This window comes from Pavona decussata, unplaced genomic scaffold, assembly GCF_977016875.1.
Source record: "Pavona decussata unplaced genomic scaffold, jaPavDecu1.1 SCAFFOLD_100, whole genome shotgun sequence".
Taxonomy (NCBI): Eukaryota; Metazoa; Cnidaria; class Anthozoa; order Scleractinia; family Agariciidae; genus Pavona; species Pavona decussata.
The window spans coordinates 859701-886358 of record NW_028145515.1 but is presented as its reverse complement, the minus strand read 5'-3'; the positions used below and the strand labels follow the sequence as shown (position 1 = coordinate 886358).

Here is a 26658-nt window from a genome sequence, read left to right as displayed (position 1 = left end):
TAAAGCCAGTCAGACAGGGAACAGCATCATAAGTGCAATCGTAAGTTAAGTTGTGTACAATGGTGCAAGGTGATATGTAACATTTGAAGCTTGTTATAAATTTGAGTGTGTGAAAGAATAACCCTAAATCAATATTTTTACCACTCAGTGGTCAACATGACATACGGATGCATAATATTTGAATGAATGATTGAAATAAAGTATACTTTGTGAGTAATTGATGTTGTGACTAATTTGTAATGTTTAAACTGAAAGGCATCTTGATTCTGTCTAATAGCCACCCTTTGACTTTTTACTATTAAGTTTATTTGTGTCAAAGGGAATTGGCTAGATACGGATTTGGACATACACGAAGGACATATGTGGTAAATTATATGTGATGTCATTTTTCCTATTCTGTGGATAACTGTCTTGTATCTTTCATGGTATTCAACTCACCATCCTGGTTTAATACTAAGACCTACTTTTCCTGCATAGTCGTAAACTGCGCAAAAATACTTCTGTACTAGGAGGCACCATCCGTAAGTTGTTAATTACTGGTAGTTATATTTGTTTAGTAAATGATGTCAACAGTCATGAAAGCTCTTCTCACAAATCTGCTTCTTTCAGTTCTGGTAATGGTCCTTTTTGCTTTTGTTGCCGTCTTTTTTGTTTTGTTTTTGCTACTTACATTTCTTTTTTTTTTTTTTTGTTTAGATTTACTTATTTGATTCGTAGTTTAAAACTTTGTTTCCTACATTTTTGTTTGTGTGGTTGTTTTTGTTTCAGTGTATCTTACTGTTTGCGCTAGTGCATGCATGTGATTTCTGCATTATTGGCACTTTCTTTATCTAAAAAAGACTAAACAATTAATGGGAATTTTGAAAGGTGGACAATTGACTTTGGGGATGGTTCATGTATTAATGAAACCCACTCAATGGTTCAAGACAACATTAAATTGCATTCTTCATTTATTTGGAAATCCTTTATGAAAAATTTTGGGTTTGATTTCCGTTTGGGACGTGCATCAAATCTTGTAACATCGTGGATGTGACATCTTTTAGACAGAAATGTTCTGCACTTTTTTTACGATTTTGCATTTATGTTTCGTTTAAGTGCTTATGATTTCAAGAGTCTGCCATATCCACAAAACGCGCTGCCAATAAATTTTCCAAGTTCATTGGTGACTCAATGTGTGTTTTTTCCTTTTGATTCACTTTACAGGGAGGGCCTTGGAATATTCGCTATCTTCCACTTAATCTGAAAAGACCTGTCCCTAGGTATAGTAATTTTTATTGTTATTTTTCAAAGCAGATGTTAAAAAAATGTATCTTTGGATGGTGCTGTTTTAAAGCTTATGGATATGTATGAGTTTTCTTTAAAAAACCAGGCAGATACCTGAGAAAAATTAAATTAAGGAACTGTATTTGGTAGTTGTATTGGTACATTTTTTTAAAATGAAGAAAATAGCTTGATAGCTTTTGACCCAGTTGGTTGGAATTTTTTAAAAATGTTTATTCAAAATGAGATAACTTGTTATCATGTACATCTGTTTGTACAGTTTCATCGTATGACATCAGTTGTGGTCAATTTTTAATCAGCTGTATTTTTTATAGTGATATTGATATCTCAAAGGAGCAATTTCCCAAGAATATCGCCACAGTAGCAAAGGAAGCCACAATTCTTGACCATGAGGTAAACTGTAATGTAGAATGGATTGTAGTCCAAAACTGATTATCACATTTTAACATGCACCATGCTAAGATAGGCTTATAGATGATGATACTCCAAAGTAGTCTTGCATAATTAAAAGTACCTAGAATGAATGCTTATTATAAGTGACTTGTCAGGCCATATTTTCATCAACTTCCAGAAAGGTCCACAGAAAAGGTATTTTTAGTGCAGAAGTGCAACTTTTTCTTTTAAAACGTTATTGACTCCATCCTTTTTGGAAACCCATCAATTTATGTCATACCCTTTAGGCTGAGCAATGCACCACCTACCTTCTGAAGATGCATTTGTAAAAATTGCCTTCTGAAACCTCAGCTGCTTTGATAATGTTTTAGTTTACTGCATTTAATCGTCAGTGATGATGAGATGCCAACCTTCTGAAAAATAATCATTTTTAGTGGTATACATTTGTAGTCAGCATAAGAGGACTGATTTTCAGCAGCTTCATGCGGAATAGGCATACAACTGACTTTAGTAAATAGGCAGTAAAATAGTTTGTTGTTGATGTGTTTGGAGATGGCTTCATTTATTGGAAATCATTCATTTATTATAAACAACAGTTATACATGAAATCAGGTGACCTTTCATGAGTGAAATAAACAGGCACAATTTTTTCACTTTTTGTTACTTAGATCATTGAAATTTCATTGAATGCATGACCCTTATTAGTTTTAACTAATCGTCTCCTTAGATTGAGCTTTATGGAAACAAGAAAGCAAAGGTTTCCCTTGCCGTTTTGGAAAGACTCAAGGATCACCCCAATGGAAGATATGTTGTTGTTGCTGGGTAAGGATGGCGGGCTTGCTTTGATAATGTTTAAATAACAATTTACTAGATTTAAAGCAGGTCAAGTCTGCATCCAGTTCAACGAAATAAGTGGAACAAACCACTTTGTTCATCATTGCCAGCTTATATGGGCAAAGTGCAGCTGGCTGGGAGGCATTAATAAACCGTAAGAGCATCATTACCGCCCAGTAGTTTGACTGGTTTTTGTTACTATTTTCTGGTGCTGATTTTATACGTTGGGGCAGAGAGATACTGTAGGACAAACTTAGCACTGACAGACAAGCTTGCCACACCCTTAGTTTAGAGGTGAAAAACAATATTGCTTTAACTTGTTAAGGTGAAACTTTGATTGCATGCTTTGCCTCAGTACGTGCAAAGGTCTCAATGAAATTGTAGCTCACTCACTGCTGTGAACCATTGTACCTGCGATGTCTTAACCTGCATGAATGTATGGCACAATGTCTTAGTGTAGTTGCTTTGTGTTATTTCTCTGTTAAATGTTGAAGCAATCCCACATTTTGATTCTCGGTTGTACAAGATGTTGTAACTGGACATTTGATTAAATTACTCTCTCTCATTTTGGAGTTAAATATTTCAGAGGAATTTTTCTGCCAGTTATCATAAACGCCATCTGAGCACATTCACAATGGCTTACTCGCACCAACAAAGCGTTCTCTATACCACTGCACTATACTGATGTGACACTTACCTCACCTAGCATGACTCCCACCCCATTTGGAGAAGGAAAAAGTACAACCACCATTGGTGTGTCCCAAGCTATGGCCGCTCACTTACACAAGAACTGTTTTGCATGCATTCGACAACCCTCTCAAGGACCAACATTTGGCATCAAAGGTGAGTCTCAAAAACAGCACCCACAGCTGCCACTTACGGTCTCAACCCACAACACCTGTTGTGCCTAAATACCCTTGTAGGACCCTGATGGTATGGATGATCGTAATTGCTAAAGGGCCTTTTACTGAGAATACAGCACGATTGTTAATCTCAATCCAACACGTGGTCAAAAAGGTTTTGACAGCCCTGGTGCCAGTAGTGTAGAATAATCCATACTACGCCCGACTGTTGGTAAATAGAGTAAAACTGTAAATAATTAGGTAAAGCTGCTATTTTGTCTTATGTAGTAATGTGTTATCAAACTTTGGACTTACCATTCACGTATTACGCATCGCTAGCTTCTAGGCATGCCTACTGATGTACAAGATTAGAGAATAGAACATGGTGATTTGTTTAGACAACTCCTCGTCGTCATGACCTCAAGAGCCTTACAAAAAACTTCATCTAGAACAGTACTTTTGCATTCTTTTAAAACCTTTCCTTGGTTATGGTTCAAAGTCGGAATTTTGGCAGGATAGAAAGCGTACTGTTACAAAAAGATCATAGTTTGTTAAAGGTATTGACTTGTGATATCAAGAAAAGGGGAAGATTTGCTGATTCCGAACTGTTCTTAGATTAATGAGAATGAAATTATAGTGGTTCATCATTTTCCAATTTCAAGATTAGCACTCCAACTCATGCCCAAACCTACCTTCAATTTTTCTTCACCATACTTACCACGCTCCAACTTTGGTACTTTTTCACAACTTAATTGGAGGAGAGATCTGCTAAGCACTCTGTAGCATGTGTTCTATTCTTACGTTCTACCTAAAGGTTATCATTTACTGCTTCACTACTCTGTTGCTTAACAATAATACCTATGCTTTTACTTTGAGGGTCCCTCACATACCCTAAACGTCTCCCCTAACTTGACTGGAACCTTAATTGGGAATGGTATTTATGTCCTTCTTATCATCTGGTGATACCAATGGGTGACCAGTCACCAGCAGACTCTTAACGTTTCCCCTCAAACGTGGTTGTCATCTCATGCTTCAATTTGATAGCTGGCTGTAATGCACTTTTTTGTTTAGGTGGTGCTGCTGGTGGGGGGTACTCTCAGGTCATTCCCATGGAAGAGGTTGGTTTAACATTAAATTTCTAGACTGGATAGGTTTTGAAAGTAGCATTTTAAAATCAGTAAATAAAGGAGGTTTGAGAATTTAACAACTATCCTACGAAATCGCGTGGAATATCGCCTGACACTTAGCCGACGCGGCCGTAGGCTGAGTTGGCTAAAATCAAGGGATATTCCACAAGATTGAGGGGGATAATTGTTTTACAAAACAATTGTATTACAAAGCACAGTTGCGGAAATGCTGGAGACGATCTTTATTTTGCCGTTGTTTCTCCTGACACACGAAATAACGTATATCGCAGGATATCTGTTGACTACGAACGACGAATATTGCCGCGTCATGATCATATTTGTGCAGTGTTACAGTGTGTTAGATAATAAAATGTGATATTCATCATGTCACAACCATGGAAGGAGAAAAAACTCCCGAGTCTTTGCTGGGACTTGAGTCCATGACCTGTGTAAACTACTGGGAATTACTTGGAGACTTATGGCGTGCTAAGACATTTACTCAAGAAATGCTCCAAGACATGATCAGCTATTGAACTTTGAAAGTACATTTCACAAACGTCTACATCTTTCACTGTTACCCAGAACTATGCGAGGCTGGCCAACTTGTCTGTTGTTAAAAAATTAAAAGATTTGATCTTAGCAGTGTTTAAGAGCAGTTTAGTAATCAATAAGTGGCAAACATCTTACTTGAAGTTTCAGATTATAGCTTTCATGCTTATTTTATTACACATTGGCCTAAAATACGGACAAAGAAAAAAAATGATACAAAACAGGAAAGCAGTGAAAATCCCTCAAAAGAAACAATTGGGTGTGTGATGTAGGCAACCTCCTTGCAAACTTTGAGCTAATTGCTGATGTGAACAAATTATGGTGGATTTCTACAGTATTGAAATCACATATACCTGAGTACTTGAAGTGTTTGATGATTTGTCATGTGCCATATCTGATTTTAATTTGATATTTATGCGTTTATAGATGCCAACGGTAGTAATTAAAATTCCATCACTGTCTGTTTAGTCAATTTTCAATCTAATTTGTTTGTCTATTTAGTTCAATCTTCATCTGACTGGGGACATCCATGCTATAACAGCAGCAAACAATCTTTTGGGTAAGTCTTAAGTTAGAAAACAGCCAATGTCAGTGTTTAGAAAGGGAAACACAGAGGCATCTACTGTAAATAAATCATACTTGTTAAACTTTTGAACACTGGACGACTAAAGTTAATGATTTGTTATCACGTTTGATCTAGTCTGACTAATAACCAGTCATCATGCTGTCAATGTAGATCGAATTCAGAGAAATTTGGATTGCAAGGCCAAATTATCACATAGGCCCTTCCCCACTGGGCACTTCAACCACTATATGGAAAAAGATGGTGGCTGTACACTTTGTCTTTATAGATGGATGTTATTTTTTAATTTAATTAGTAGCTATTGACGATATTAGCTTTTTATATATTGTCAAACACTTTTATCATGAGCCTGTGGTTCGGGGGACTGGGAGACCACCCCCTGTATATTTGACATTAAATAAACTATCTTATCTATCTTATCTTATACCTTGCGAACCTAACACAGCCACAATGCACATAGAAAGCCGTATTTGTTGCGAAAATCGTCCCTGTACTAACAACTTTGTGTATGCTAAGTTTGAAGTTTTTAGAACTTTTCGGTGCGATTTTATGAGCGTTTTTAGGGTTTTCGTATGTCAAGAATTATGGGTAAATGTGCCAGTCGCGACCTTTTTCGGTACGGTGTATTACAATTAAAGGCTTTTACAACAGTCCTCATAACAATTCCAATGCAGATTTGACCGCAAGTTCAAACCAGGACATCTAAAACCTCTATTTTCTACCCCTGGGCCCAGTTGTTCAAAGCCCGATTAAGCTAATCCTGGATTAACGTGAACTTTGATTCGAGTTTAATTGCTAATCGATAAAGATTCTTCCAAACGATTTTTGGCCCTCAGTTTTTACTGACTTTTTTTTACCTTCAACTCGAAATTGGCCTGTAAAACCATTTTTAACGAGCGCGATGAAAGCCTCGATTAACTTCTAATCGTGGATTAGCGTTAATCGGCTTTCGAACAACCCGGCCCTGGTGGTCAAATTTAATTGTAAAAAATCTTAGAGCAATGTCCCAGACAGCACTGGATGCTGTAGGTTAACGTTTCAGCCAACGATACTGTGAAGGTGATACAACATACCTTTCGGTGGATATTTGTTGTTGTTGTTGTTGTTGTTGTCACAACAAGCCACTTAATGTCAACCGCAGGAGATGTTGCATGTGCCCAAGTATATGCTAAGCAAATTTAGGAAGCTTGTGTTGGAGTTTTGTTTTAAAGCAAGTAGCGTGAGGCATTGCCTTAGCATTGACGGCTACTTTTTGTGTTTAACTTATTGTCCTGTTAAGGAAAACGTGAATGACATGATATCTTTTTTTTCCCAGCTGCTGCCATCGATACACGGATGTTTCACGAATCAACACAATCAGATGAGGTATGGTTGTCAGAGCTGGAAATACTGTGTTCCTCGGAATGTTTCTTCCACAGTCTTGAACTTGCTATCCACTACAATCCAATAATGGGCATGATATACTATAGTTTTTGTTGTTGTTATTGTTTTTTTTTTTTTTTTGTTTTTTGTTTTTTTTTGTAATGTGTTATTGGGAAGAAGTGCACATTTTCAATTTCTAAGAAGAGTTTCATCAACTAGAGAAAGAACAGATGCAATCAAATGACGTCTTCAATATAATTATTATTGTTATTATTATAATTATTATTATTATTATTATTATTATTATTATTATTATTATTATTATTATTATTATTATTAAATTTTACCAGAAAGCTCCTTCACAAAGGGGTTTTCAAGGAGGTTCTGAAAGCCCTCTGATTCCCCAATCATACGGAGGAAACCTGGTTTTGAACAGGGACGGAGGTTTCGACCTCCTAGTATTTAATTCAGATGTTGTCACATGATCCAAAGAGTCACGTGATAAGTTAGCCACATGAAAATGCTGACCAAGTACTTGTGATAAGAGGGAAAGCTTCAGAACTGAAGGTTATACATTTTAATTTCTAGTCTCTGTAGAAGTGAATTGTAACAAAGGAATATAAATATTCCGGAGAGAAGAATCGGCTTTATTTCTTATTATTTTGTGTTCTTGTTTTATTATGCAGGCACTCTATAGCAGGCTTGTTCCCGAGAAGAAAGGAAAGAGGGAATTTTCTGAAATAATGCTGGGCAGGCTTAAGGTACTTTTTACAATTTTTTGCATCCCAAGTACTTTTGGTGTAGACTTGCATTAATAAAACGATGGTTAACAATAAGCTGTTTGTATAAATTTCATACTATTCGATGCATGTGTGGCGTAACATTTCGAAATAATTGTCAAGGTAAATTTACAATTTTTAATTGTCAAAATGCGCACGATCAATCATAAGCTAGAATTCAAAACTGATGTTACTCCTGAGTTAATCCTGCATAGAACAACTGAGCTGAAAAATGTTAATGGCGATAGCGAAATTTCTGGTAAACGTTAAGTTCCTGTATTTTTTTTAATAGACTATACTCGTTTTGTAGTTTGTGTGGGGTTGCAAGAAAAACATGAATCTCTGATAGTAGTGTCGCACTTTTGTACGCCAGTTGCCTGATGCCCTCTCCAGAGAGCGACAAGGAGACTTGTGCCGAGCTTGGTCATTTCTTTACAGCAGCTTGAAATTGAGTGTCGTAAATCTAAAACCAAAGCGATTACTGTGGTCAATCACGAGAGAAGCAAGCAGCGCAATGGACCAATCAGAACTCCAGGCCAATACATGTAACCGGTGTCAAGCGCGGGAAAACGCGTGCGAGCAAGTCACGATTGGTTTTGCTTTTTGTTTCTCATTGGTCGAGAAAGTGGCGCGAGTTTGGCCAGCCAATCACAGTGCGTGGTAAAGCGAAGCCGCGAAGCAAACGTGAATTACTTTCGACACTCAATTGACCTCAAGTACCTCAGTTAAAATCATCTCTATCACCATTCAAGAATATTTACCGACACCCTATCTGTATTTAAGATGTTTATTTCATGCATAAGCATAGCAAATCCCCTATGTGTGGTCTTGAAAAAATGAAGCTCAACACAGATAACAACCCTTATTCAACGGAAGCCTACAGCAGCCTTTTTAATTTTTTTTTTCAGAGACTCGGAATTGACAAAACAGATCCTAATGAACTGACTGCTGAAGAGATCACAAAGTTTGCAAGGTTGGACATTGATCCAGACACCATCACGTTCCAGAGAGGTGATTCACTTGATATTCTCCTCGCAATGTTAACTCGAAAGTGATGTAAGAAGAAAACTCTTAAAAATTTTGAATTGTCCCTTCCAAAGAATAAGGGTATAAACAGAAAATAACGCTTCATTTGGTTTCTGAAATTGACTCTTTAAACAAAATAGCGCGACGTAAATGTTTTCAAAGTTATTGACAATTTTATGAAAAGAAAAAAAAAAGAGTGAAATCACTAGCGTGAAGGACGTTTAGAATTATCAGTGATTTTAGAAGCTGTATCATACACTCGAAATATTTCCAGTTACTCCCGATTTCCAATCACGTGGTTAAAAAAAAAATCGGGGTTTGTAAATTGGATGAAACTTTCTTCCTCACTTAAGAAACCCGTTGTTTTGTGGAGTGTTTATTTCTTATAGTAAGGTGTATTTTATATAATGTAGCCAGGGAACTGTAATATTATAGTTTTTGTATGTTAAAGTAGAAAAGCATGTTACCAATTTTTAGCTATGTCCAGACAAAAGAGTAGACCACCCCGTGGACCTATGAATGGCGGCCATTTAATAAGTCAAAAAAGTCCGATTCCCTTTGGTTTTTATTTTTATTTTTTAGTTTCCGTCTTTTTCTTCAGACCAGAACTGATACTGAGAGAGGAAAAGGAAAACTCTTGCAAATTCATGCCGGTTTAACGGCAGTTTTATTACATGCACACCCTCAAGCCACTTTTTCCCTGCTTGGGAAAAGTCTTTTGGCACAAATTGAAATCAGCGCTTGAAAACTTAACTGTCTGCATGTAAATAATATTGCTTTTCTTTATTATAGTTATTGACACAAATGACAGATTTCTAAGAAAAATCACCATTGGTCAGTCACCCACAGAAAAGAACGCGACACGGCAGGTGGGAGAGATTTGTTTACACAATCTCCGTAGACTGTGGCATACAGCAGTCAAAATAATGGCATTGCAGTTGTAAGATAAACACTTTCCACAATGTTACCTCTGTTAAAGGGAAACAAGGTTCCAGAAAAATTTGACCTAAAACGCAAGTTCATGCAATAAAATAACAGAAAAAACGTTGATTTGCCCTGTTACTAATTTCTTAGTGGATAATCGGGGACAGAAAATTGACATTTTGGTCACACGAGCAGCCATATTTGTTTCTTAAACGGAAACGAGGCTATGACGTCACATTAGACAAGAAGTAAGAGAGCGATTCAGATCTCGAGCTCGATATCAATTCAATTGGTGCCATGCGTCCGTTCATATTAGAGCCACATCACAGCTGTTCAGAAGAAGAAGAAGAAGAAGTTAACTCTGAGCTCTGTACAAACACTTAATGAGAAATGTTTTGTCCTCGAAGAACCCCTAAATGCAATGAATGTATAGACATTATTTTTGGTCCAGACATCTTCCGTCAAAAGTATGTGTGGCTGTGGATGATGACTAGCTTTGAATCTAAGCTCGACAGTGAACATGTAGATAGGCTAATTGGCTGTTCTAGCTTTAACAAGAAGTTCCGCTATAATAGGGAAGGGCGCATCCTTCCTTTCACACCTTTGTTAGTGTGAAATGCCAATTTAGATGCCATTCACTCGTGGCAAGTTGTTGACTCAAGAGTCCTCTGAAAAACGGTGCCTCAAATTTTCATAACACACCACAGTAATATAAGATAAGTTTTTAATTCGGCTAACAGGGTTTATTCCGAAAACTAAGCCAATTTTATCCGTAAGGGTTGTAGAAAACAGGAAAAAGACGCATGTTGACTAATTCTGGGTTAACGTGGACTTTGATTCGAGTTTAATTACCAATCAATAAAGATGATCCTTCCAAAGCATTTTCGTCCCCCAGTTTTGTCTTAGACTTCTCTTTACCGTTAGCTTAAATTAAGATTTCAAATACAGTTTTAACGAGCGAGATGAAAACCTCGGTTATCATTTAATCATGGATTAAACCGTTAATCGGCTTTTGAACAACAGATGGTTGATTGACAACTGAAGGTGAGAATGGCTGATGGCTGATAAACTATGGCCCCCGGCCAATCAAAACTCAGGAATTGCATAATCCAAAGATCTAATTTTTAACATATTATACTATCCATTTCTGTAGACCCAGTTTGACATCACTGTGGCTAGCGAGATTATGGCCATCCTGGCTCTAACCACAGATCTCCGAGATATGAGAAAGAGGTTTGTCTGCTTTACATTCCAATTCTTGATTAAAATGTGTCACTTATGCTTGCACGCACAGATTACAGTCAACCCAGGTCACGCGTGAACAGTATTTCCAAGAATGAAATGAACATTCGAATTTCTCTTTGTAATGTCCGACGTGTGAATGGAATGTTGGACATTTCTCTAAAAATCGTTCCGAAAAAGACGCATTAACTGAAAAAAAGATTCAAAATACTTGAGAAACAATTGTTATTCTTGAAATATTCAATTTTGCAATGTAAAGAAAAATGCATAGCTTTATCCTGTCAATAAGCTAGGGAAACTCTGAAATCTCGTCGGCGATGTTCAAAACTGACATGTAAATTTCAAAACTCCGTTCAAATTTCGAAAATACCGTTCACGCGTGACCTGGGTTGACAGTAAAAAGATCCTGACATTCATGTTCAATAACTCCAGGGGGAGGGGGGCTGGGGTAAATTTTGTGAAGGTGGTTCAAAGCACAAATAAATGACAAGTGAAAGAGATTCTTCCTTTTGTCTCACGTATATTTGTAAAATTAACAATTTATGTTCTGCGAGCGTGCTTTGGTTATGAGATGATAGATAGCCAACGAGGCTCATATCCAACAAGCGTCAGTGCAATAATTGTTTTATTAAAAACATGATCATTCTGGATAAAATTCACGATAGTAAGGTCTTTTAAAATGAAATATCGTTGTTTTAATTCTGTAGGCTTGGAAGCATTGTTGTAGCCAGTAATAAGAACGGAGATCCTGTAACAGCAGATGATCTGGTTTGTTAATACTTCTGAGTTTGTAAATAACTATCATTTGAAAGTATTTAGTTCTTGGATCGTTAAGTGCTTATTACTCAAATCAAGTTTGAATTGTTCTTCATGTCTGCAAAATACTGCATGTTCCAACCTTACTGTTACTTCGACTCTGAAACTAACGATCTTATGTAGGAATAGACTGCAAAACAGCCGTATTTTTGCGTTTGGTCGAAATGCGAGGTCTCACCAAACGAAAGGTCTGGTTTGAAGGTGGAAACGTTGAGTGAGACTGGGGGCGCTTCGCGCGCGAGAATTCACGCATTCACAAAAAAACCCCGACTGTTTTGCAGTCTAATGTAGGAATAAACGACTTAAATGTTGTCGAGAGTGATCGAACTGGTTAATTGCTCCAAACAGACTGGTTATCCTGTAAATGAAAATATAAATCGCTTCATTTAAGTGTCAGTGAATTTGGCGCAGAGCACTAATTGCGGACACTTTCCAGATAGAATTGGAATTTAGAAGTATTGGTTTTTTAGGAGAGGGAAACGGGTGCCCTGAGAAAACCTTTCAGAGCAAGAACGAGAACCAACAACAAACTCAACCCACATATGTCGCCGTGTCCGGGAATCGAACCCGGGCCACATTGGTGGGAAACGAGTGCTCTCACCACTGCGCCATCTCTTCTCCCCATGTAAGAGACATTCAGTTGTTTCAACTCAGAAATAACTTATGCAATCACATGAACTGTGAGTAATCCTTGCTGTTTTCATTGTAGGGTGTAGGAGGTGCCCTGACTGTCCTCATGAAGGATACAATCAAACCTAACTTGATGCAAACACTCGAGGTGGGAATGATAATGATGATGATGATAACTGCAGTTAACTTTCATCCAACTCTGATGAGATAGTCAACGTTTCTGTTGTTGCCTTTGATAGAATTTTTGTTCTTGATATAACTTAAAATGTTGCTGCTTTGTAATTGCGATAATTTTGTTGTTGTAACCAGAATTATTACAGTAAAATGAGAGGTCATCAAGGGTAGGGGACGTAGTCGCCGGCCTCTGTGGTCTGGAGACGGCAGCGAAAACGTCAGTATTAAAATGAATCCGCGTTTTTTCAAACGTCGGTCGCGATTATTATGACTCGATTTAAATGTCAAATGAAGGTGAAATGTCTGGAGTTGACTTCTTGGAGACTGCACTCAAGTTTAAATAGGGAAAGAAAAGTTCGTCGTCGAGTGTTGATGTCCTCCATAAAACTTCTCATCAGGACATTTCACATCCTAGTCGTGGAGTGACGGCAAAGAAATGTACCAAAAAGTGTAATGCACGTGCAGAGTTGTTGTTTTGGTTATCAAGCCTTTTGCTTTTTTGACGTTCTCGTTGCCGTGGCCGTCGTCGTTGCTGAAGCTTCCTATCGTTTTTGGAGAAAGGGTAACTGTCCCTTACTACTTAATTGCGTTAATTTTTATCTTGATTATTACTAGTACAGTAATAATCAAAGATTAAGGAGTACGTTCGATGTCACCAGGCTCTTTCTCTTTTGCCAAGTTGGTGATGATGTCATCCGCCCCAGCAAAATCTGCGGGGGATGCCAGATACGCGTCCCAAGATCCATTCATTCGTTGATCGACTGTTCCATACAATCTCGACTCCAATCTGTATTAGGAGTGCGTTCTTTCTACGTCGAACGCAATGATTATGAACTGCACAAACAGTCTGCTAAAAGCCCCCACACAGTGTTGTAAAACGTATTAGAATATCATTAGAAAATGCGCTAAATGTATTACACGTCACTGTCATAGTAGACTAGTCGTCCATGTTTTTCATAAACAATGGTTATCTTGGCTTAATTGTTTATCAGAAACTAAGGTGTGGATGAGATTTTTAATGCAGAAACATTTGTTTTCTTCAGAAAACAGCAGTATGTTCAGCTTGATTGAAACAAACGAACAGACAAATGAAAGAACATTAATTTTTTTTGTCTCGGCCGAGAAGCAAACCAAGACTTACCTCCCAGCAAAAATACTCGTATGTTTGACGCACACCTGAACTAAAAAACATTTCAGTCTTTTGTAAAAAAGCATTTCTAGTTAAGCGTTGAGCTTTTTATCCCGTTCAACTTGGTTTACTTATGTCTTGGGATCCTGCAACGTTGCAAGAACACTAAATGATACGCAGATATAGTCTGTATCAGCCCTTTGTATCAACTTTCACTTTTCAAATTTTCCTTGTTTTTCTTTTCAGGGCAGTCCTGTTTTTGTGCACGCTGGACCGTTTGCCAATATCGCACACGGGAATTCTTCCATTTTGGCAGATAGGATCGCTTTGAAGCTCGTTGGACCAAATGGATTTGTTTGTACGTTTACATTAGCGTGTTAAGTAAAGATAGTTGGTTGAGTATTCGATTCCGGGCCGGACCAACACTCAGGGTCTTTAAATAACTGAGGAGAAAGTGCTGCCTTTGCCCTGACATCTGCAAATGGTTAGACTTTCTAGTCTTCTCAAATTAGGACGAAAACGCGTAGGCCCCGTCTAACAGTACTTTGACATAATCTGACTTTGGGGGACGTATAAGAACCACTAGGGACGTAACAAATCTCTGGCAGTGACCACCCCTAGTGACTATCTCAAATTCACATTTACATACGGGGCATTCATGACTCATCACTTCATCAATTGTAGACTGCGCCACAAGCAGTCCAGCAAATTTCCCACAGTGTTTGACATATTTGACATTTGAGATAAGGGCTAAGTGTGGTAGGGGTGGCAAAGCGACCCTTGGCGTCAAATAATGTGGGTTTTAGTTTTTCATTCCCTTGAGGTTTTGAAGATTTACTAAGATGCCTAGGCGTAGTATGTCAACCACGAGGAAGAGTATTGCATTCGATTTTTAAACACCGAGAACTGACGAGGCGCAGCCAAGGTTTTTTATCCAACTTCGAGATGTTTGAAAGTAGAATGAAAGAGAGATGCTTCTTCTTCAAGCACTTTTTTGAGTGTTTGATATAGCTTCTCAAACCATTAATAATTGTGTTAATTAGCTCACATTTTTAGACCGCCTTCACAGTCGTAATTTCCTCTTCATGATTAATATCAGTTTGAGAAAGGAGCGTTCTTGTAGTGATACTATTTTCGCTGTCGTTGTTTAAAATTTCGAGGGAATAAAATGCTGAAGTGCGACCATTTGAGCGATTCAGTATTATTTTTCAGGCTTTTCTGACCCTCTTCTCGTACAGTTAATTTTCTTTCTTAGTTCTGACAAGTAAGAAACAAAGAAATTGTGGTTTTTGATATCTAAATGAAATAATTTAAAGGCCCGTTTTGCTGTTGGTTTTGTATTTCACAGTCACTGAATGCGGCTTTGGAGCTGACATAGGAATGGAGAAGTTCTTCAACATCAAGTGCAGATATAGCGGTCAGTGAAACATTTTGGTGTTTAGCGTGAAAAAATTGCAATAGCAGTGAGTTTTGAAAATTTGAACAACAATACAAATGTGTGGTTGTTCAAAGCACTGCCACAAACGACCAACATTTCTAATCATGCGTGGACTAGCAACCGCTTAATTAACTTTGGTTAGTCATGGCGTACTGCCATGGGTAATGAGAACGCCACAAAACAATGGGCTTAATGAGCAAAAACAATCGTTTTGCACGTGCGTTTTAGATTTTGGTACATTTCTTTGCCGTCCTCTGCAAAACAACAACGTGAAATGACCAAATTTTAGGTTTTCTCGAGAACGGGAGCGTATGACGCAAACTCTTCTTTATTTTTCCTTACTTTGACGTCGTTCATACTAATTTAGTTTCTGGAGAGTTCGCCAGCATTTTCCAAGTTAAACAAATTTAAATGATTGCGAAAGAGTTACAAAAACGAGAATGACGTTCTCGTTACCGTTGCCGTCCTCGTTTCTTAAACTCCCTATTGAAGCAGATAACAATGGGCCCTTTGCAGCTAACGGTCACATGGTACAAAAAACACCTAGCTACGCACTGGGACATCCAAAACAAAGCGACTTCATCCAGTCAAATTTGAATTTTCTTTGTATTGGACGTCTCAGTATGTAACTTGCCATCCAGCAAGGTGGATTTTGTACCATGTGACCGTAAGCTGCAAAAGACCCATTCATTGCCGTTACCTAGCCTTGTAATCAGTTTATTATTCCGCTGTTTTTTCGCACTTTCTTATCCTTATATATTCATGTATTCGTGCGCTTTTTATTATTCATCAAAGGCTGCAGTCTGGCAGCCGAAAGCTCATTCCTTAAAGAGTTTTTTAACCGGAGAACATCTTTTAGCTTTTAACAATTTAAATGTAATGGTAACGCTATACGCGTTCCACATTATCCGCACTACGGAGGCTTAGACTATTGACAGAATGCTTACCCAATAAAAGTTTACTCCGGTATTTTGTCAGATTTCCGCATTTTATCTGTAGAGCAAATGTGTTCGGCTTAGGAAATTCCCCGACTCCCAATTATACAATACAATATACAAAACTTTATTTAATCCCAGTAAAAATATCAGTAAGTAAAAATCGAGAATTTACATTCTCCCAGCGAGAAACAAGTGTCAAACCACGGCCTTTACTATCACACGCCTAATGCTTACCCCTTGACCAATGTGCCATCATACCAACGCTTGATTACTTCCATTGCGCTTTGAATTGTCTACCAGCGAGACATTAGTCTAAAGCTTACTGCCTGACTATTAAATGTGCCTTCGTGACTACGCATAAGTTCACTTGATGGTTATTTCATGTCAAAATGACTGGTTCTACAGGCCAACTCATGCCTCAGAGCCCAGAATCAGCAGTCCAGTGAATGTTTAGTTTTATAACCTGTTTGGCTGTGCTTGATACAGGTTTAACACCACAGTGTGCCATCATAGTTGGAACTGTCAGAGCTCTGAAGATGCATGGCGGCGGGCCAAAGGTGAGGTATAATTACTTAGGGAGGGGGGAGTAAGGATGTGCAGTGGTGTAAGCACTTTTTTTCCGATGTGTTCCGGGTTCTATTTCCAGGTTCGGCGTCATATATGCGCCGAGTTTTTTGTTGGTTCTCGTCCCTGCTGGTTTTTTCCGGGTACTCCGGTTTTCCTCCCTCCACAAAAACCATCATTTCCAAATCCCAGTTCGACCTGAAACGCAAGGTCACCTTTGAGCGAGCTCCTAGAAGTTCTTTGGTCCCTCGTGGGTAAACAAATTACATTGACTAGGTGCGTCTGCTTATAAAAGCACTGCTGTCCTTAAACGCGATTACCGATAACGCAATTGAGTGCGCGATCTTTTATTCCAGGTTTACACGCTAATTAGTAGATAAACGTCGGAAGATAACACCCCCAAAGTGCCTCAAATGAGCGCAGATCATCCAGATGGGAGTAGTAATACCCTTCGTTAAGCTCTTGTCTATCCGAATGGGCTTCTTAGGCCCGAAATGGAACCTCACCTTTCCTTACCTTTCATTTTTTTATTTTTGTTTTGAAGGTTGTTGCAGGAAAACCACTCGCTCCTGAATACACTACTGAGGTTAGTTTCTGTTGAAATGTGATCAATCGCTATTTGTTTTGTCTGTATAACCATGCATACCTGTTTGGTTGACTGTCTTACAGACGGGCTCACTGACTGGCTGGCAAACAAAGTGTACTAACCGATCAACTGGCTTTATTGAATGATGGACTTACTCACAGGCCAACTCTGACTGGGGCTGGTTGTCTGACAGACCGACAGGCAGAAAGACAGACAGATAGACCGACAGACTTACTTTACGCTCATTATGGCCCTGAGCGATCATGCTAATGAGCATGATGTCAGAATAGTAATTATTTAACAGGTCCAGGATGTAGGAATACAATGGACCGTTTTCGTATTCTCCGTGAAGAACTGGAACTGGCTTGGACACGAGGCTTAAAGGACCCTAGTCAGCCACACCTTTGTTTTTGTTTATATGCGAGAGTTTGGCTATTATATTTTATTCGGAGCATGTCGAAATGAACGAAATCACTGTGAAACTACTAAAGATAATGAAACATACTTCCAGGAACACAACTTACAGTTCAGCTATAAGATTTCGCTTCACCATGCAATATCAATAATTTCGATGGCATCGAAAATGGCGGAGGCTGACTAGGGTCCTTTAAGCAATCTATCCACATGCAAATATTCGTAATATATTTCCCCGCAAGAGCCTCCATTGCAGGCAAGGCCGGTTCTAGTTCAATACCGAGAATACCAAAGTGTTCTAATTTGTGGCAACGGCTCAACCTAGCTAGAAATTAAGAGATTTTATTGTACATCGGATAACATGCTCAAAAGGTTGTACTTTTTGTGGTTCAATTTTTATTTCTCTTTCTTTTTTCCTCATTATCACACATTTTAAAACATACACAAGAACAAAGGGAAAAATTGAACCACAACATATTCATGCTCAGATGGCATTATTTTACTTTACATTTTCGCAACGTTTTTGTAGAACCTGGATCTTGTCAGAAGTGGGATGGTGAATCTGGCCAAGCAGATAGAGAATGCTCGATTCTTCGGAGTCCATGCCGTGGTTGCTGTTAATAGATTCCCGTAAGTGTTTTCACTACCAATCTTCGGTGCTTCATAGGTAGTTCTATTATGTAAGTTAGGGAGAACAGGAGAGGGAAAGGGAAGGGAGCGGATGGGAGGGGAAGGGAGAGCGAACTAAAACAGACCACCCCACCCGGTGGAATGAGACTCAATTTTTGATCAGTGCGCTCTTGAAACGGACATCTCATCTAAACGTGCAGGGATTTGATGTAATTTCAACAGTACTAGAAACGCATGTTGCAAACATTTTTAGTCCTGCTGAAGAGAGAAATGCCCCCCCCGCCCCCCCCCTTTCACCTTCCTTACCTTCAATTACCCTTGTGGCCTTGCAAGACAAACACCACTGGCAGCCCAAGGTCACATTACAAAACTGCGAAGAATTTGAATGCGATATAGGTATTGGTTACAAGCAACCAACCAATTGTTAGCAACCACGACGGCAACGCCAACGAAAACGCTTTATGAAAAAAATAACTTCGCGTCGCTTGCACTATTACGCGATTATTCCTATTCGTTTAACTTGTGCAATGTGGCCGAACTATCCAGTAACAGGTCTTCAAGTTAGCACAGACGTTGTTGTTTGGCCAAAAACGGCGAAGAAATGTTCCAAAACTAATAACGCACGTACAGAGCCATTGTTTTTCTAATTGAAGCCTATTGCTTTGGAACATTCTCGTTGGCGTCGTCGTAGTAGCCGCTTAAACTCCCTATATCCTTCATAAGGCGAAGTCTTAACCCAATACTGCTTGCACACAGAGGTCATATTCCGAAGCTCTTACAGAACGAGAGCTTGGGCTGCCTGTTGCTTTTATTTTGTAAAACTGTCCATTTTTAGCCACAAGGACGGTCATGTTTTCAAATAACTGACCCTGGCGTGATCGTTTTCTTAGGACTGATACCGATGCGGAAGTCGCCCTTGTGATTGAACTGGCCAAAGAGGCAGGAGCTTATGACTCCGTGGAGTGCACTCACTGGGCTGATGGAGGTAATTTATCACCTAAGGTCCGGGGCAAACATCGAATTTCACATGAGACGAACTAAATTGCAATTTGGGTCGACCCAAATGGGTAAAGCTCGACCGTTGGGTCAAACGTGGAACATGATTCGTCGAACCAAGTTCAGTCACAATTGTTTTGATATCGAGGCCAAAATATATACTGTGGTTATCAAACAAATTATTAATTTATTATTGAAGTTCGATTCATTAAAAGATCGACGTTTGTACCACAGTCGATCTTCACACGTTCTATCCGTCTGATTTTAGACGGATAGAACGTGTTGGTCTGTCCAAATTGTTTCGGACGAACGCAAATGAGTCAAACGTCGAACTTATCATAACCTAATTCGCTGACTTTAGTTGTCGACGTGTAAAGTTCGACGTTTACTCCGGGCCTTGAATGTTGAAGGAAAGCTAGGCACGTGCTACAGCAAAACATGTTCTTGGAGAACAAATAGCACCACTGCAAAGTGAATGATCACACTTAACTGTTTTATCGACAGATTCAAAAGTTCTAACCATGTTGTACAGCGTAATGCACAAGCATTACGTTAAAGTACTGCTCAGCAGCTTTCGTTTGAATGGTCACATTTAACTGTTTTATCAACAGTTTTGAAAGTTATATAACCATGTTGTACAGAGGTAATAAACAGCGTTACATGACAATACTGACCACAATCTTAAAGGGACAATAAATTATCATGCTATTTTAAGTAACACATTGAAAATCGAAAAGACGCTATTCGGTTGATAGCAGCCAAGATATAATGACCAAGATTCCATTAAAAGACTATCAGAATGCAAAGAAACTATCCACGGATATTTTCGCCGGTAGATGACCAAAATAAAAATGGGTTCAAATTTGAAAACGTCGGGCCGACGTTTTCAATTTTCGCAGTCGTAACGCACTAAAAAATCGGTTGTACTATATTTTGGTTCAAGAATCACTATTAATATTTCTTAAAATTAGCGATTTAGAAGTTAATTAACACAGTGTTCAAAGTTTAAATTTAGTGAATTTTTGCCCAAAATCGTGATATCTCCCATGATACTGCCCCTTTAATGTTATTATTATTATTAATGGTCAAAACTAAAGACTTCAACCTATATTCGCAAAAGTTAGAGCCACTAAGAGCAGCACAACAAACAGCACTAGACGAAGGTACTGCTCCTTTGAATGGTAACTCTTTAGGATTTTATCAGTTTTATCCAAACAAACAGCACCGCGGGAAAGTACTGTTCAGTAGCTTTGATTTCAAGGGCCCCACTTCGGCCCCACAAATTCAAAAATTAGAACCACCTTGCATAGCTAATAAACAGCACCCCAGTTAGGTACTTCTCAGTGGGTTTGAATTGGATGGTCACACTTTAGATTTCACACACAGACTCAAAGAGTGAGAGCCACCTTGTAATCTTAAAATGACTTTACACAGCATAATAAACGACTCCACGTAATAGTGCTGCTCATTATTGACAGACTCGCAAGTTTATTGTCCGGTAGTGGGGCAAGGTAGAGAAAAAGACACGAGTAAAAATGTGTATTGTTATACTCAGGTAAAGGTGCTGTACGCCTGGCTGACGCAGTGCTGAGGGCAGTAGAAGAGCCTGTGGAGTTCAAGTTCCTTTATGATGTCAAGGTTAGATATGTTGGTAGTCTAAACTACTAGATGAAAGTATCGTAAAACTCCGTCCATAAACCCTGGGTTTATAGTTTCAAAGGCCTTTGCTTTGGAAGAGGGGGGGGGGGGTGGGTGCGTATGTTATTAAGTAAGTAAGTAAGTAAGTAAGTAAAACCTTTATTTAGACACGATAAGTATTTAAGCTATGCAGCTTGTGGGGTCGTGTAAATATTATAAAAGATACATAAACAATAACTGTAATAAAATTGTAAAGTAAAATAAGACTTATGCCTTCTCACATGTATAAACATAACATTGAAATTTACTATTTACAATAAACAAGTAGAACAAGTGTTCGGAAGGAAATTTTTGCATTTCAGAACTGGACTAGTTTGACAATGAAAACAGCTTGAAATAGTAAGCTCACACCTTACAGCAGCCAACCAAAACAGTCCACAGGTTTGAATTGAGGAGCCTTCATTATCGGCAGGCGGCAGGATTTGAGCGTCTTGGGCGGGAGGGGTAAAGGGGGAGGGGGGGGGGCTCCACATATAGCTACACAAACTACGCAAAACCCCCACGGAAGCGCTCGCCACGCACAGTTATGGGCTTTTTACTTTTAAAAAGGTGCCGGTTCATTCGTGGCCTTAGAGATGAAAGGCTCTTTTGTTAGGAACAAAAAAAAGACAATTTGCAAACACGACGCATTCAGTTTTCTTGCGTCTTTTCTTCCACTCTCGCTAGAGGCTGCCACTCTTTTCCAAAGGTTGCTATTTGAGTGGGTGTTGGGGAGGGAGGGCGGGGGTGCATAGTCGGAATTTGTGTGGCTTTTTATGTTGTTTTAATTCTTGAAGTTTGAGAATCTCATAGTGGAATGACCTCCAAGGGATGTTGCAACTGATCTGTGGACTTGGGGGGAAGGGTGGGGTGTTAATTGCCGATATAACTTTCTTTTTGGTGGAAGATGAAAAAGAAGTATAAAAAATGACGGACCTTCAATGCCTTTATGAGATTGGTATAGGTGTTCGGACTCGAACTAAGGTACATACCCACAACAGAAAAGAGCGTAAATTAACTTACCCAAGAGTAATGGTCACCTGGTTTCATTTACCCTCCCCCACCCCACCCTGGAAAGAATGAATGTGGGTGAGGTGAGATGGAGAATAAAATCAGATTATTAAAAACTGGATCATTGTATAATGCAATAACAGGATTTGATTGGCTTAGCGGCCATGGTATATGAGCCCGAGAAATAACGACCATTAATTTTCTTCTGGTTGTTCTTGCAAAGTGAAATCAGCAAGCCTTGCTGATCTAGCAATATTTCTTGATTGTTTTTAATAAAACAATTATTCCACTCACGCTTGTTGGATATGAGATTCCTCGTTGGCTATCTATCATCTCATATCCAACGCGCGCTCGTGGAATAATTGTTAACTAGCTATCGACTCGCAATTTCAAGCTGCTGTAAGCGCGTCTCATCTTGCTCTTTTGAATTCATCAGTTGCCAATCGAGGATAAGATGAGAATTATCGCTCAAAAGATTTATGGAGCTGATGACATTGAGTTGGAGCCTGAAGCTCAGAAGAAGATTGAACGTTATAAGAAGCAGGTGAGTTGGAAAAACTCTTTACCCCAAACTTTTTCACTCAAAGAAAACGTATATTTTGAACATAACTGCAAAAACGTGCTACTTATTACCATTTTAATGGCCACACCTTCTCCTGCAGTGCATCAAGGTAGTAGTTTTATGCAACATAGGAAGTCCATTCTCGTGCTCTTATTTTTCAGAAGTTTTTTTTGAAGAAATCCTTCGATTGTTCTTCGTCTTTTTCCTGAAATACTTCGTTTGATCGAACACAAGCATGTTAATTTTGAATGTAATGACTATGATTCCCTGTAGGCGGGTCACATGCAGGAACTCGGCATTTTATCCCTTTTAGTATGTTTCACAGATAGAATCCTTCGATTTTTGTAGGTCCTTTCCATGAAACACTTCATGCGATTCATTTAAAAAACAGGCGTCATTTTCAGTGAATACAACGATCATGATTCCCTACATTTGTGTTTCATGGAAGAAACTGGGCATTTTATCTTTGTTTTTCATTCCTACTCGTTTTTTGTATTTCTAATGAATTTTTACCGTTAATTTTTTAGGGCTTCAATGATCTGCCAATCTGCATGGCTAAGACTCACCTCTCTCTTTCACACAATCCTGATTTGAAGGGATGTCCTAAAGGTACGCTGGAAATACCACTCAAATTAACTTTAAGCGTAACCAGTTGAGTAGTGTAAACATTATGATAGGACAAGAGTGATTTGCAATTACAGGGTTGCCACGAACAGGGAAAAATCAAGGGAAAAAAATTTTTTTCAAGGTCAAGGAATTCCGAATGAAGTCAGGAAACTACTTAATTCTACCTCAAAGTCAGTGATAAGTCAGGGAATTTTATTTTTGGCTAGCCACAAGCTTTGGGAAACGTTATGTTGTTTCAAAGACATTGACGGAGTAATTGATTTGTGTGGCCTCATCGCTGGCATTTTTGGCTAAGAATATATCTTCTGTTGTCCTTGAAAACTGGTTTGTGGTCACTGCAGAGTGAAGAAATTTTTATTGTCCTGATGCGTGGCAACCCGGCCCTGAATTACGATACTGAGGCTGCCAAGACGTTTGTCACTAACATGTGTTCAAGCTTTAATTATTTTGCTTGTATATTACATGAAGTCAGTTAACTATCCAGCCCACCCATCCCCTAAAGGTAACGCCCTTTCCCAAGCGGACACACCCAGGGAAACTAATACCCTGATAAGAAGCAGCATGAATCTCACACCAGGTGTGTCTATCTACGAGGTTCCACCTCCGCTCAGCAAACTAAGCATTCACGACTTACTAGAAACCACACAAAGTAACAAGTGCGATAGACTGCAAAGCAGTTGTTATTTTCTTGTCGTTACAGAGATTTAGAATCGCGTTTACGACAAACGGAAAACGTGAGATTGGCGTTTATGTTTTCTTGAAAAAATGAGTGCATAGATGAGAATAGTGAGAGCTAATTTTGGCTTCTGGTGCTAACGCAAAACTACCCAATTTTACTAAGAAACTGAAAACAGCGAGCGGCAAATGAACGATAATCATAGTCACGTGGTGATTTCTGCCGTTTTGCCGTTTGCCGCGAACGTATTGTAAGTCTCTCTACTGACGGCGGGAGGCGCGATTCATGGAAAGCGCGAAGCGCCGGAAGCGTGGAGTCCTCGCGCGTGAGCCTCGCACGCTCCTGTCTCTCTCCAGTTTCACGTCGCATTTCCTCGCTCGCGATGGACTTATTTCACCTCAAATCGTTTATTGCCCATGCGCAATGAACGAGTTGCCGCAATAGGGGAAAATGTCACTCGCTCGGTCAATGGCTCGATGACCTGTACACTTTACATTAATATAATCGGAATTTAATCAACATAATAGATCACTCATTAGTCTTTATATTATGAACTCAACATCAGCCGCCATTTAAAAAGCAAGGACGAAAAATCAACGCAACGAGTGAATTGTTCTAGAAAGAAAACAGAGGTGTTTTCAGCCAAATCCTTCGACTTACCGCATAACTTACCTTTTCGGGACAGATATTTTCCAAACGTTCGACTTCGAGAAGCGGAACTGCTCGTTTCATGAAAGGCAAACACGGAGGAACTAACCCTAAAAATCTGAGAAAATGCCGTGAGTGAAAAAGTAAAGGTAAAATAGGAAATTCCACAGTGCGATAAATCTCGTTCGGTGTCAGACCGCGGGTTGGTACGACTTCATACGTAGAAGGTTACAGACTGTTTTGTAGTCAACGTGTGGCCGTCGAAAAACCTGTCAGTCAGTCAGTCAGTGTCTTTCAGAGTGTGTGTCAGAAAAAGTATGCAAGGAGGCGTGGTCCGCAGGTCTTATTTACGGTTTAGACGCAATTACCATTGCTATCCCCAATGCCAGTGCTAAAGGTGCACTGACGTTCCGTTTTCACCAGTATTACAATGCTTCTATTTTTACAGGCTTCACTCTTCCAATCCGTGATGTACGAGCTAGTGTGGGCGCTGGATTTCTTTACCCGTTGGTCGGCACTGTAAGTATCTTCCTTTAAGCAATTACGAAACTTTTGGATGCAGGGGACCACACGACGCAACATAAACTGTTCTGAATACGTTCCGTTCCGTTGTAGTAGAAATGCATGTGCCAGACGTCACTTCACGTGTAAATAATCCAAACTGATTGCAGGGCTGACACTACGACAAAGGGCTTATTTAATAGGGCCAATATTTCAGCGAGTACAACTTGTCTTCTTCAGGGATTGTAACTCTGGCCTTGAAGAAGACTAGTTGTACTACTGTAGTTGAAATATTGGCCCAAATAAATAAGCCCTTTGCCATAGTGTCAGCCCTGTGATCTGTTTGGTCTATCTTCCATCCTTACAACCACAACAAATTTTCACAACAGTCGAATATCTTCTTCAAACTTGCGTTTGCGAGAAGTATACGAGATGATGGATAGCCAACGAGAGGCGCGAAGCGCCGAGTTTGCTATTATCATTTCATATCCAACAAGCGTGAGTGGAATAATTGTTTTATGAAAAACAACCAAGAAATATTGCTAGATCCTGCTAATTTCCCTTTTCAAGAACAATCAGAAGACAATTTATTATCACCATTTGTGGAGCATGGTATAATGGCTAAATATACCATGACTGCTAAGCCAATCAAATTCCTGGAATTACATTATAAAATGATCCAGTTTTTAGTAATGAAGTATATTGAAGGGAACACTTCCCTTTTAGTCAAAACTTTGAAGGGAGGGGTAGGTTATGTTCATTCATTTTCCTCATTGTCTGTTTTGTTTGAACATTTCAGATGAGTACCATGCCTGGGCTGCCAACAAGACCTTGCTTTTACGACATTGATTTGGACCCGGTCACTGAAGATGTCCTGGGGCTGTTCTAGCTTGTGTCGAGTGTCTGCGAAAACCGCTATAGGCAACGCTACAATTTTGGTCTTCTGTTAATTCAACAAGCCTTAGCTCTCGGCTGATACTTACTGATAATCCTTTTCGTTAAATTCTCTCTCTAATCGTGCAAAGCACATCATTTGGACAACCACGGACAGAAATCGTCACGTGATGATATAGAGTTACTAGGTGACATCGCTGACCGCAAAATATTTGCTGGCTCAATAAAATATTAAGTCTGTTGATCAAGAACTCATCGTTAGCTTAAAATTGCTTTACGTAAATCCATGAAACATTAATCGAGGCCACGAAGGCATACGTAGGTTAGGGGACAAATTTCATATCGTACAACTGCTAGGTTCTTTGTGTTGTTCACAAGAAAAAGAAGGACGTATATTATTCTAGGTGATAATGAAGACAACTGCTGTTTAATTAACCTTTTGTTGTTAAAGTAAGCTTCATTACAGTGGCAGGATGCAACAAACAAAGTTTGGACTTGAAACTCAAATCCCGAGTGTCTGCTCATTATATTCATGCTGTTTTGCAATAAAAGTGAGATCTAATCTACATACTGTTTGCTGTCCTTTCTCTCCAAGAGCGCGTTTCTCTGAACAATTTTGATTTTTTATTCTGTTTCCGGAATAACAACACTGATGTGATATCAGTTCCCAATAAAAACACAATTCCTCTTATTGTGAGTAAACTATAATTAGAATACCACTCTGTTCGTTCCGAAGAAAGAATAGGTTCCAAAACAAGACGGATACCCTCAATTGCGTGTATTCCTATTCCTCAATAGTCCCTAG

General features: G+C 39.0%; 1 protein-coding gene across 1 annotated transcript in view; it reads left to right on the top strand.

The window, feature by feature from the left end:
* Positions 1-26421, top strand: part of LOC146472218 (C-1-tetrahydrofolate synthase, cytoplasmic-like) — a 54661-nt gene extending 28240 nt beyond the window's left edge. The window contains exons 13-36 of the mRNA XM_085119606.1: positions 1204-1259; positions 1596-1674; positions 2402-2496; positions 3215-3351; positions 4422-4468; positions 5528-5585; positions 6925-6974; positions 7658-7732; positions 8659-8761; positions 9569-9645; positions 10854-10933; positions 11650-11710; positions 12468-12536; positions 13938-14049; positions 15040-15108; positions 16554-16624; positions 17176-17217; positions 18161-18261; positions 19152-19246; positions 20813-20895; positions 22382-22489; positions 23035-23116; positions 24907-24977; positions 25759-26421. Coding sequence (XP_084975732.1) covers positions 1204-1259; positions 1596-1674; positions 2402-2496; positions 3215-3351; positions 4422-4468; positions 5528-5585; positions 6925-6974; positions 7658-7732; positions 8659-8761; positions 9569-9645; positions 10854-10933; positions 11650-11710; positions 12468-12536; positions 13938-14049; positions 15040-15108; positions 16554-16624; positions 17176-17217; positions 18161-18261; positions 19152-19246; positions 20813-20895; positions 22382-22489; positions 23035-23116; positions 24907-24977; positions 25759-25848 — 1911 coding nt within the window. The 3' untranslated portion in view covers positions 25849-26421. The remainder of the gene's footprint in view (positions 1-1203; positions 1260-1595; positions 1675-2401; positions 2497-3214; positions 3352-4421; positions 4469-5527; positions 5586-6924; positions 6975-7657; positions 7733-8658; positions 8762-9568; positions 9646-10853; positions 10934-11649; positions 11711-12467; positions 12537-13937; positions 14050-15039; positions 15109-16553; positions 16625-17175; positions 17218-18160; positions 18262-19151; positions 19247-20812; positions 20896-22381; positions 22490-23034; positions 23117-24906; positions 24978-25758) is intronic.
* Positions 26422-26658: the final 237 nt, after the last annotated feature.